The following is a 12357-nucleotide window of genomic DNA, read 5'->3' as shown; positions in this document are numbered from 1 at the left end:
GCCCGCAAGTTTGTAACCAAACACGCCAAGCTCCGCCTCCGTCCTCTCCAAGTCCGGCCCACCTCGGCGTACCGCTTGGACAGGGAGCCAATGGTCATGGTAGTCACCGTTCCCTCGAACGTCTTAGGCTCCCTAGAGTGGTGGCTAACTCCCTCCTTGGTGTGGACAGGGATGCGGTTTCATCGCCCCAGCCCTCACTGCCCCTGACGGCGGACGCATCATCTCTCTGCTCGAGTGCTCATGGTCGCCTCCGAGCTTAAGGCCTTTGGTCTTCTAAGAAGCTGGCATTCCTCGTTAATGCCCCAAAAATGAGAGTAGTCCGCCTGGCATGCCAGGGGTTCCAGCGGCAGCTGCTGAGGCCGTTGTATCTCGGTGTTTACAGCCAACACAAGGGCCAGGTGCCTTCATAAGTATTCAGGGGGGACATAGTCCTCCCACCCCTTTTTTGTCAGGAGGCCAGCCATTTCCGGGTCTTTTGCATGGCCCACTCGATGGAGCTGGCGAACGTCCTTTCTCCCAGGCGTTCGGAACGTCTTAACTCTTTGACTCAGCAGGTTTTTCCTGTCTTACGAGTGATCACTCCTGCCCCTCATGTGAGGCGTCCCCGCTTTCCGGAAGTGGGAGATGTTTTCCTCACACAGACCTGTTCGCTCACCGCGCGAGCAGGAAATGCCAGATGTTCTGCTCCTTCCAAGGTCTCTCCTCTGGAATCGATCTTGGACGCATTCCTGATGCCGTTGAAGAGGCCAACTGCATTATGCCCTTCCCACTGTCCCACTGGTTCATTAGGTCCTGCTCAACTCCGCAGGGGGCAGATGCCCCGCGATCATCATGATCACTCCAGAGTGGTCCAGGCAGCACTGGCGTACCACGTTGCTCGGCCTGTCAGCCCAGACCTCATCACTCAGGGCAACGACAGACTTCGTCGCTCGGACCTGCAGCCTCTTCGCCTCACGGTGGCTCCTGCGTAACCGAGTCGGGGTGACAGGCAGCCTTCCACCTGGTCAATGTACCGGGCCAGGTGGAAGCGTTTCCTTTACAGCTGCAGTACGCTCGATTTTGCTCCTGCTGAGGCCTCGATCCCCTCTATTTGGCCTGCCTCTGGCCTTCAGCGGCAGGACCTGGCGGTATCATCGCTGAGGATACTCTCGGCAGCCATCCTCTACCTCCAGCAGGCTAAGATGGACGTTCAGTGTCCCACGCTCTATGGGGTTCGAGGTCCCTCAAGGGCTTGGAGCGCTTGCACCCTCGGGTGCGCCGCCCAGCCCCCGCCCTGGGACCTCAACCTAGTCTTGGCCAGACAGGTCTCTGAGAGCAGAGCTCTTACGGGGGTTCCGCCGTACACTAGGTTCCACAAAGACAAGGTGCAGTTATGACCGCACCCGGCTTTCCTCCCTAAGGTGTTTTGGCCTTTCATGTTACCCACAGCTCAACGCAATGGGCATAACCGTTGCACTCCTTGGACATCTGTGGAGTGCTCGCATTATATTGACAGAATCATTTCCTAAGGTGCCCCAGCTCTGCCCCGGTAGCGGGCCAAAGGGAGGGCTTACTTGTTTTCCTCTCAGAGGATCTCATCTTGGGTGATGGCGGACATCCCCACTTGTTATGATTTGGCTCATATTTCCCCTAAGCCACATCACTGTGCATTCTACCAGGGCTCAGGCTTCATCTGCCGCCTTGCTGGCTCGTGTTTCTACCCACGAGATCTGTCGCGAAGCTCCATTGGTCCTCGGTCCATACCTTGCTTTGCAGGTATGCCCTGGTTCAGCAGTCAAGAGAGGCTGTAGCCTCTGGCTCAGCAGTTTTATTCTGCCACATTTCACTCCGACCCCCACCGCCTTTGTAAGGCTTGGGATTCACCTAACTGGAATGGATATGAGCAATCACTCGAAGAAGAAAAGACGGTTACTCACCTTTGTAACTGTTGTTCTTCGAGATGTGTTGCTCATATCCATTCCGCACCCGCCCTCCTTCCCCACTGTCGGAGTGGCCGGCAAGAAGGAACTGAGGAGCGGGTGGGCCGCAGGAGTATATATGGAGCGCCATGGTGGCGCCACTCTAGGGGGCGACCTGCCGGCCCACTGAGTTGCTAGGGTAAAAGTTTTCCGACGAATGTGCACGCGCGGCGCGTTACACCTAACTGGAATGGATATGAGCAACACATCTCGAAGAACAACAGTTACAAAGGTGAGTAACCGTCTTTCTTCTGCAGCTCATGTCAGGAAATTTCTTGGTATAACAGATTAAGAAGAAAGAGTTAAGATTTTGCTTTAAGAACGAGAGCTTGATTAAGCTGGGGTTATGTATTGCTCTGTTATCTGTTTGAGATGAAAGTGAATGCCTTATCGAGCGCTGAGTGTTACTGACCTCCACACTGTAGGCAATGTGAAGATGGCAAAGGGTGTCGGAAGACTTAAGTATTTCCCTGCTTTTAAGGTTTTGGTTGCGTGGAGTGCATCCTGCTGTAACCTGAACTCACTAAACACAGTTTTTGCTGTATGAATTTCCTTTCCTTATATCTTACAAAATATGCCAAAGTAACTAATTATGTGTAAAATGGGCAGGAATGAGGGAGAGTTCTCACATGTTAACAAAAGAGAGGAGGCCACTATTTTGAAAGAGGTGCAGTGCCTGTCCTGCTCTGAACAGACCAACCCACTCTGCCCACAGGCACACGTTGAATTGTCCAAACTTCACTTTCCAAGAGTTTGGCTTTAAACTTAAATTGCACATTTAAATTAAGCTCTTCCCAAACTTAGCTGTTCCTCAGGTTTCCCTGCAGAACCTCCTCTATGTCAGCTATTAGTTCTCTCTGTCCCCTTACATCAGGATTGGAACCAGCAAAATCCACTTGCTTGCATGTGTCAGCAGTAAGTATTTGTGACACTATCTCCAAATAGCACCTTGGAACCCCATATCATCACTGTGATACGATTATGATATGTTTTGTACAGTGCATGCCTTGTGGGGTATCATTTAAGAAGTCTTGATCCATTGAACGTTAATATCCTGTTAAACTGTATTGTACTATTTGTATGTGAAGTTATGAAATATTGCTATATGTCTATTTCTGAAACATGCGTAAGTGGAAAACGCCCACAGCTAGCCTTTCATTGGCAACAAAAGGGCAACTAACACTGACAAGACAGATTTACATCAGGACCAGCCAGACATGTTGATGGCCCATCAAGAAGAGTCTACTCTCCCACAGATTCCTCAGAGAAGGCCCATATACAATGGGGCTACCTAACCCCCATATCACAACACGGATCTTTCTAGCACCTGCACAGAAAGTGTAAATGAGGGTCAATTATATCACCACTTGGTCTCTCTCCTCTCCCATCTCAACACCTGGAAGATCGCCTGGAAGACAAAGACCTCGAACTGGGGAGATTGGTTCAAGCTGAGAAGGGAATTCAGCCTGGATTTAAGAACTGTTAAACTGCCCGGAACATCCAGTGGGGTGAGAAAAGCTGTTTGATTCAAATCTTGCTTGGTCTGTTAAAGTTTAGAATCTAGTCTGCATTTCTATTTTTATTTCTTATATAACCAACTTTAACATTTATGCCTAACACTTATAATCACTAAAAATCTATCTTTCCACAGTTGATAAACTTATTTTCATGTTTTATCAGTACCAGTTTGTCTAGAGTGTTTGAGGAATCTGCTCAGATTACAATGGCTGGTGCATGTCCACTTTCCTTTGACAAAGTGACAAACTAATTAATGAGCTTGCATTGTTCAAGAGGAGGTCTTAAGCAGTGTAAGATGGTACATCACTGGGGTGCAAGGTGGGTGGGGGCTGGGGAAATTGGCTGAAGTCTCCCGGTGTATAATTTGTGAGTGGTTAGAGAGTATTCATGCAATTTAGGTGTATGTGTGCCTCCACGTGTTGATGGCTGATTGATCACAGCAACTGGAGGGGTTTGCTGCTTATCATTAGCACAACACTGTGAGAGACAGCCCAGGATGAACAGTTTCAGGGGACTCAGCAGTCCCACAGTTCCAGGTTGTACCCCCATGGGTATGTCACAATATTTTGCATCTTTTTTTGCAGTGTTCAAGCATCTGAATTTAGGCTGGCTCAGCAGGGGAGCCTTGTAATCCTATGCAGAGTCTTTGAACCTTCTATCCTGCTACAGTGTTATATTAAAGTCAGATCATGCACTTTCTTAAGACCATCATAGCAATGGTGTAGGGTAAGGATGCACTAATTTTGGTGTGGCACAATACGAGAGTTCTCCCTACTGCTCAGCAAGTCACTCACTATTACCAGAATTATACGTACCACTGCCAAAAATTATCTGTGCAAGTAAATGGACTGACAAAAGGGAACCACAAATTAGGTTACCCTTTGGACTTCAGAAAGCTGATACATATCCTGTGCCAAAGTAATTTTGTGTGAGATGTCAAACAAATCTAAAAAAATAATAAAATGCAAAAGACGTGTTTATTTCAGATAAATTTCCATATTTATTCTGAAACTACTTGCTATGAACATTTTTTGGCTCATTTGAAATAATTTCTCTGTTCAGTATCTTCAGCCCAAACCAGTTTCTGGCCTACATCACTGTAACAATGACAAACAAAAGGATAAAACTAAGCTAGTCATATACTGTACAGTGTATTTCTGTTACCTGAATTTAAATCTACGGCTATTAGAAAGAACGCTGATTTCTGACTTGTCCACAGGAAGCTTTAAAAAAAAAACCACACCACCCCACACCCTTTGGTAGCACATGCTAGTTAATGAACAAGGAGCCTGACAGTGCATTTGTACAGAGTGGGAAAATGCTGATCTTAACACTGAAGTAGAAGTTGAAGGGGAGGTTAGGGTGGTGTTAGAGAAGTGAAATATTGTAATTTATACTAATTTTCTTTTATCCATTAAAACTGTAGAGACCTACCAAATCCTGGAACGCTTTTGAGACTGGATTTGAGACAGATTTTTTCTAGTCTGAGGTAGCTGTATCGCAACAGGCAGTTCCATAGGAACATCCAGTCCATTCGTGTCCGGTGGTTCATTATGATGACACTTCTTCTCCGGGGATAGAACCCATCACCTGTTATAACCACCTTTGCACCAAACACCATCTCCAGCAAAGCCTAGAAGAAATATTTGATATATGACTTTCCACTCAAAGCAGAGGGAGGGAGGGAAGCAAATCTGTTCGGACGTGTCTACATTATCCACTGGATCGATGGGCAGCGATCGATCCAGCTACGGTTGATGCGCTAAATCGACCGCTGAGCACTCTCCCGTCGACTCCGGTACTCCACCAGAGCGAGAGGCACAGGCAGAGTCGACGAGGGAGCATCAGCTGTTGACTTACCACAGTGTCTTTACTGTAGATCTAAAGGTAGATCTAAAGGTACGTTGACTTCAGCTACGTTATTCACGTAGCTGAAGTTGCGTAACTTAGATCGATCCCATCCCCCTCCCCGCCCCAGTGTAGACCAGGCCTTAGGTCTATTGACAACGGAAATAAATTTTCACTGACTAATGTCCTAACACACAACTTCATTAGAAAACAATGAACTTCCCTTAACTGTTTTCTATTGAAGGTCAGTCAATTTTACACAATAGCTGTCTGCTATAGTCCCTAATTAAAGAGGTGGAATCAATAATCAGCACTTCGCAAATAGCCACTCTTTGCTGATCTGGATATCAGATACAACACCCTTTTTGCCTACAAATAATCTTTTTTAAATGAGCTGTGAATCCAATAGCATATTGCACTGTTATATGGGAATCAAAATTCCAGGTTTAATATGATCCAGCGGGGGTCTGGAACATTGCAGGGCAAAAAATTCCCTAGCAGGAAGGGGAAAGTGCCTCGTGTATCATGTGAGTGAGTGAATGGTCAATACTAGCATGGCATTGAAGAGCTCTAGAACGTACCACATCATCTCCTCAGCCAGAAGGGTCAACTCGACAGCATGCTTCACTTCTAGCCATTCTTGGGGATGAAAGTGAAGACAGAAATGGGTCTGGAAATGGGAAATCCCAGGCAAATTTGAACACGCTGTGATGGACTGATTTATCTCCGCATTAAATTGTGACTTTCACATAACATCGTATCCATCATTTCAACGAATGTAACTCACACTTTGAGTGTGTAAGTACCTGTCAAGAGGCATCTAGGACAGAAGAGTCATCAATGGTGATGGGCTTCGAAACAGAGATCCGCCCTAAAATAATGGTTTTGCTATAAGAAGTGTTGAGGCTTAAAGAAATTAGTTTTCCCACTTGGGGCTCAGGGGGGCAGGAATTTCCCCGCCATCCATCTGCCTGGGGTTCTGAAGTTGGTCAGTCAGTCAGTCAGATGACCGAGAAGACAGAAGCCTTACTTAAGAACAGGATCTGTTGAGTCTCTCTCTGGCTGACCACCACCAGACAACAGAAGGACTGCAAGAAGGCAGAGGTACCTACTCACCTGACACTCAGCCTGGGCCTAAGGACTCACAATAAGGGTGAGGCATAAATTCACAGGAGAAAGTGCATACGTTTTTGTTGTTTACCTAAAGATCTGTAACATTTGTATGCTTTGAGAATAAAAGTTCATGTGGTTTTAGAAAACTCCTGTGCAAAGACAGCATTCCTTACTTTACCAGCCACGTGGCACTGACGAGTTACACTATAAACCAGAGTACACATGAGATGGAACTCTTGGGAGGAAGGGAAGAAGGCAAGAACCTGCAAAAGCAACTTGGAAAGGTCATGGCAGGCGTACGGGGCCTAGAGAAGTTCAACTGCAGGGTTCCACATCCAAAGGAAGAGGGCCAGACAGGAGGTCTGCACCCAGCAGCGTGCCTTAGAGACACAGAATTAGAAACAATAACTGGATGATACCTGCACCCAAATTGCTTGGAAGCATGTGTGCAATCCAAACACTGAGTCCAATTACAACAGCTTAGCGACCATCCATTAGGGGGACTCAGCCATGTCTAATGCATAATAAAAGAAAACCTTTCTTTTTAAATAACCTACCACACACTTATCACAATGAAAAGAGCAATTTGTGAAAGAGGTAAAAAAAAGTGTTTTCAAGCTCAGATATCCTTAATACAAAACTGAAAACTTTGAACTAAAAAAACCAAACAACAGGAGAGAATGCAGACTGGAAGTCTGGAGATTCTGGTTTCTGTCTGTGACTCTGCCTCTGGCGTGCTATGCGTCTTTAGACAATTTAGCTCCTGTGTCTCAGTTTACTCATCTGTAAAACTGGGACAATGCTTATATTTGCGAACAGCTTGAGATCCCTGGATGGAAAGTGCTATACAATAAGTTCCAAACAGTAATGAAAAGTGACTCAACCCACTACAGTACAGCAGGCAAGTTGTTGGTGTTCAAGGATAGTAATAAACTATTGTAAAAGCAGAGCAAGTTACATTCCTCAGAGTGGAAAACAGTTGAGATGTATTGATTGCAGAGTGTCATCTTTCTCATTTCTAAAACTAAATTTAATTCTCTCTTGGATGGGTTTGATAAACACATTAGATGTTGACCAAATTGGTGAAAGTGTGTACATATATCACTTAAATAAGAAGGCTGTGTGCTCTCTGCCAGGTGTTATCAGCCTTGAGGAAACTCTTAAGTAGGAGAAAGTACACCGGGAAGTGGGGAAGAAAGGTTAATATAGGCTTAGAGGGGTTAATCGACAAGAAAAGCAGTCAGTCTGACAAAAATTGTTACATGCTTTTTCAGCTCCTTTAGGGTTCTAAAACAGATTGTGTTTATATATATTTTAAATTAAAATTCATTTCTCAAAACGAAGAAATTTTTGAAATCTGAGCTATTTTGTGGGCTCGTGAAAATGTTTGGGAAGGTAACACAGAAAAGGAAATTTAGCCAGTCTGCTACCATGCATAACATATCTGAAGGAGTCAAACAGATTGTTCCCATGTTCAAAGTAATTGTCAAATTACGATGAATATTCCCTACATAGTAATATTTCCCTAAGGAAATAAGCGCCACACCATCAATTGCTTATAACTCTGAACTACTTACTAATTACTTTAAATTCTATTTTTACAGAATTAGATGAAAACACTAATTATTGGATCATTTAAAAATAAATCATCTGAACTTCCTGCAATTAAAGTCTATGAGAAACACTAATAGTTCTATATCACTTATTAATGAGACATTAGCAGCTTTCATTCTAAGCATTTTAAAAGCATTCTAAGCAAATTACAATATTGGCCACACACTGTTCTAATAACAATCCTATTTACGAGATTTTTCTCAGAGTAAAGCAGCTCTGCCACATCTGAAAAGATGTAGGATAAAATTTTCAGAAGTGCCTATGTGACTTAGAAGCCTAAGTATCATTTTAATAAGTGACTAGAAACTTAAGAACCTAAGTAGAGCTGGTTAGAACATTTTCAGCTAAATGGAATTTTGCCAAAAGGACAGGTTTCTACCTTGTGTAGTCACTGGAATTCTTGGAGATGTGTCCCCCTTATGGGCATGACACTTGAGGTGTGCACACATTTCATGTGCCTTCAATTAGAGATTTTCAGTAGCACTGCCCGTTCGGCTCGTGCATGCATCCTACGCATCTTCCTGTCCTGTACAGAGGATATACAGGGCCACACAGATTAAATGCCCTCAGTTCCTTCTGCACTGCAAAGCCCCAAAATGAGAATTCTAAGAAGAGGAGAAAGAGGGTGGGTAGTGGAACACTCGCAGGGGGACACACATCGGAGAACTTCAGTTACCGAACAAGGTACGTAACCTCTTTTTCTTCAAGTAGTATCCCTATGGGTGCTCCACTTGAGGGGACTCCCTAGCAGCACGCTTTAAGGAAGAAGGTTCTTTGGAACTCTGTCTAAGGCTGTCTGTAGGACTACAGAGCCAAAGGCAGTATCTGCTTGGGATGCATCAAGCAAGGCATAGTATGACAAGTAAGTGTGAATCAAAGCCCATGTAGCAGTCTTGCATATTTCTGTAATACATACACCCTCTAGCAGGGCTACAGATGTGGAGTACGTCTTGTAGAATAAACAATGACGGGGGGGAGGGGGACGGGAGGATATGTTAGTGTCCACATAACAGGGGAGTATGTAAATAGAAAACCCGCATTTAGAAAGCTTCTGGTTAGTCACAGCAACCCCTATAGTTCTGTTCACAACAGAAATAAATAAACCCTCGGGAGGATCAAAAAAATCTAGTCATGTCCAGATAATTAAACCAATGCTCTCCTGACATCTAAGTTATGAAGAATGGCTTCATGTTTTGACCAGCGAGGCTTGGAATAAAATACTGGGAGATGAATTGATTGATATGAAAATCCGAAGTAAACTTTGGGTTAAATGTGTGGATGTGCTCAAAGAGAAACTATCTTTGAAAAAGACAGCATATAGAGTGTCAGTCATGAAGCGTGCCAAAAGTACATGCTGCCACATGCCTGAGAAGTTGCAGACATCATCAATGTAGCAGTGCAAGGAATCTATTGTCTAGCAATAAACTCTGGCTGAGGAGAATACCAGCATGGCCCCTATAAACTCTAACGTCTGTATCAGTGGAAGATTTCAGGAAGGTGAGCTGGAAACAAGACTGTTTGACAGAATCATAGTACTGAATGCCAATTGATGGTGAAGGAACATCCCTTGAGAAACCAATCAGTAAGGGAAGGGAAGTCTATTACTCCACACTGAGAAGTTTGTAAAGCCACCACTGCCATGAGTTTGTGAATACCCTGGGAGTAGTGCCTAACCTGAAGGGAAGGACCTGATATTTATTATGGTCCTGCCCCATCATGAGTTCAGAAATTTCTTATGATATGAAGGCTGAGGATCACAAAGCATTCCCCAGGATCCAGAGATGGGATGATGACTGAAAGTGTCACCATGTTGACCAAGCTATTCAGCATCCATAGATCTAGAATTTGTTCTCATCCATTCTTCTTTGTGAGAATTAAGAAGTACTTGGAATAATGCCTTCCTTCCCTTGTGTGGAGTGGGAATTGGTTCTTCTGGTTCCTAAACAGAGATGGGACAGAGCCTCTTACTTCAAGAGCTACCTGAAAATGGACAGGGAAAGAGCCATGGAGTGGAACTTAATGGAGTTTCCCAAAGTTATAAACTCCAAGACCCATCTGTCGGAGGTATCTGCTTATTTAAGGTGTGAAAATGGGAGAGACCATTCCCAAAAAGCAAGAAAATTGCCTGGTGTAAGAAAGATCTGAAATCAGCACATTGTGGCCCTTGACCAAGGAGTCAAACGGAACATGTGGCTGTCATTAGCTGCGGAGTCGAGGTTGCTGTAGTAGTTGAAGATTGTCCCCTCTTAAATGTGTTTTTTTCTTCCCTAGGTGCTCAAAGATCTATGGAAAGTTGAAAATTGAGAAGGGAGGTTCTCTCTGCGCCACCTGAGATAGATTAAGCCCTCTTTTTGTTCGCAGACTATATATATCCAGTAAACAAAGGCTCACCATGGAGTCCTTCAAAGTAGTCAACAAATTATACATGGTGTCACTGACCATGAAAGGGACCATTGAAAGGGACTGAAGTCATGCTACCCTGCACATTATTACAGCCATAACAACAGAATGACTGCCATATAAGCCACATCCAGAGAAGCTTGCAAGGTTATTCTAGTCAAGAACTGCCCTTCTGCATTGGCGCTTGGAACTGTTCTTTGTGCTTTGTGGTAGAATGTTCAATGAATTTGATTAGTTTAATGAATGTGACGGTGTTTTGCCAGAATCAACTGAAAGTTAGCAATTTTGGAATTGTGAAGTAGCAAAAGAGGTAACTTGTGCACCCAAATATTCCAGGGATTTGTGGTCCGTGTCATGGGGTGTAGTCTCCAAACAGTATTGCCTCTGACACTCATTTACTGTGTCCACATCTAGAGGATTTGGTTGAGTGTGGGGAAAATAAGAAGTTCAAGCCCTTAGATGGGACATAATACCTTTTGTCTGATCTTTTTTGCCATTCGGAGGTGTGAAAGGGAGAAACAATAGCAAGAGACTGACAGATGGACTTGGCAGGTTTAATTGTGCTTCACTTTATAGGGAAGTGCAACCCAATGCTGAAGATGATGTCTGCAAGATGTCAAGCCATTTGTGCAATGTCTCTGCACTTCCGCTAACGGGATCTGAAGGGTATCTGCTGCACTCTCATTGGATCTTGAAAGTATTTAACACAATCAAAATGTACATGAGGGATGATAAATTACCTCTGGGAGAAAGAAAATTGGAAGGAGGTTCAGGTTCCAGATAGTCAACTGTAGGTAGTCAGCAGAACCCTGCAGAGAAATTTGGGAATCTGAAGACCCTCTCTTCATAGTCAGTGGAGGAGAATCAGCCATCTTTCAGAACATATTGGTACAAGGAGGTAGGCAATCCCAGTGAAAGGGGGAAACCGGGATAATGCTGATTGTGGTATCAGGAATCTTGACTGCAATAGAAGAGACTCAGGTTCCTCAGAAATAAGCAGATCCTTTGACAACCTGAACTCTTGTTGGTACTGGATGAGCGGCATGGTGACTTGATAAGTCCCAGCCATAGAGGTGAGAGATACTGAGTGTCTTACTGATTGTTCTGGAATCTGTTGTACCAATGGTCTAGGTACCGACAAGGCCATGGAAGATGTAGAGCAACTGCCTTCTTAGTACATTGCTGAGGATCAGTAGTCTCTAGTCCAAGTTTCAATGTTCCAAAGGCCTCAATACTGGAGTGATGGATACCATATATGTTGGAAGCAGACAAGGACTTAGATACAGAGATTCCTCAGTACCGAGACTGCTTGAATTCTTTGTGGAAGCCTTTGCAGGGCATAGACCTTTCCAAGTGGTCTCTCTGAGGAGACCTGGCCTCACTCCTCTTGGGGGAAGGTCTTCCAAATTTGCTTACAGGTCTATCCCTTGAAGATCTGGGGGGGAGGCAGGAGGGGCAAGCGAGCCATGGAAGTTGATAGGGCACTGTGGTTTTTCAGTGGCCGATGTCTGGTGGCAGGGAGGAGCACAAAGCCAGATTTGACGAAGGATGAAGACCTTGCTCCATTATATGGAGTCTCTGTCCTTCCTTAAGGGCTCTTTAAGATAGTGCTTATTTTGCACTTAGATGCTACATGCGTATTCCTGAGGCAGCAGATACTGCATGAATGCAGTCATTCATGGGAGGGTTCACAGAAAGTTAAGGCCATACTGAAGCCTGGAGATGTAGGCATATCTCAGAAAAGAGAATTCCTGAGAAGGACCCTGAGATCTCCTGCAGATATGTAGCCGTTTTGACAAAGTTTTCATTGGATAGATTGGGTGAAGTGAGTCTCACATTCTATGGCCTGGTGGTTAGGGCACTGGCCTGGGATTCAGAATGATCTTGGATGAAAAATGTTGCTTTG

At 44.6% G+C, this 12357-nt stretch overlaps 1 protein-coding gene across 5 annotated transcripts in view; it reads right to left on the bottom strand.

The window, feature by feature from the left end:
- The window catches only part of LCLAT1 (lysocardiolipin acyltransferase 1), a 220861-nt gene that overhangs the window by 118131 nt on the left and 90373 nt on the right, over positions 1–12357 (bottom strand). For 4 of the 5 annotated variants that reach the window (XM_030557358.1, XM_030557357.1, XM_030557360.1 and 1 more), the window contains one exon: positions 4911–5109. The exons of the other annotated variant lie outside the window; for it this stretch is intronic. In XM_030557358.1, coding sequence (XP_030413218.1) covers positions 4911–5109 — 199 coding nt within the window. The remainder of the gene's footprint in view (positions 1–4910; positions 5110–12357) is intronic. 5 annotated transcript variants of the gene reach the window in all.

The sequence above is a fragment of the Gopherus evgoodei genome, chromosome 3 (genome assembly GCF_007399415.2).
Source record: "Gopherus evgoodei ecotype Sinaloan lineage chromosome 3, rGopEvg1_v1.p, whole genome shotgun sequence".
Lineage (NCBI taxonomy): Eukaryota > Metazoa > Chordata > Testudines > Testudinidae > Gopherus > Gopherus evgoodei.
This window is presented reverse-complemented; position numbering and strand designations above follow the sequence as displayed.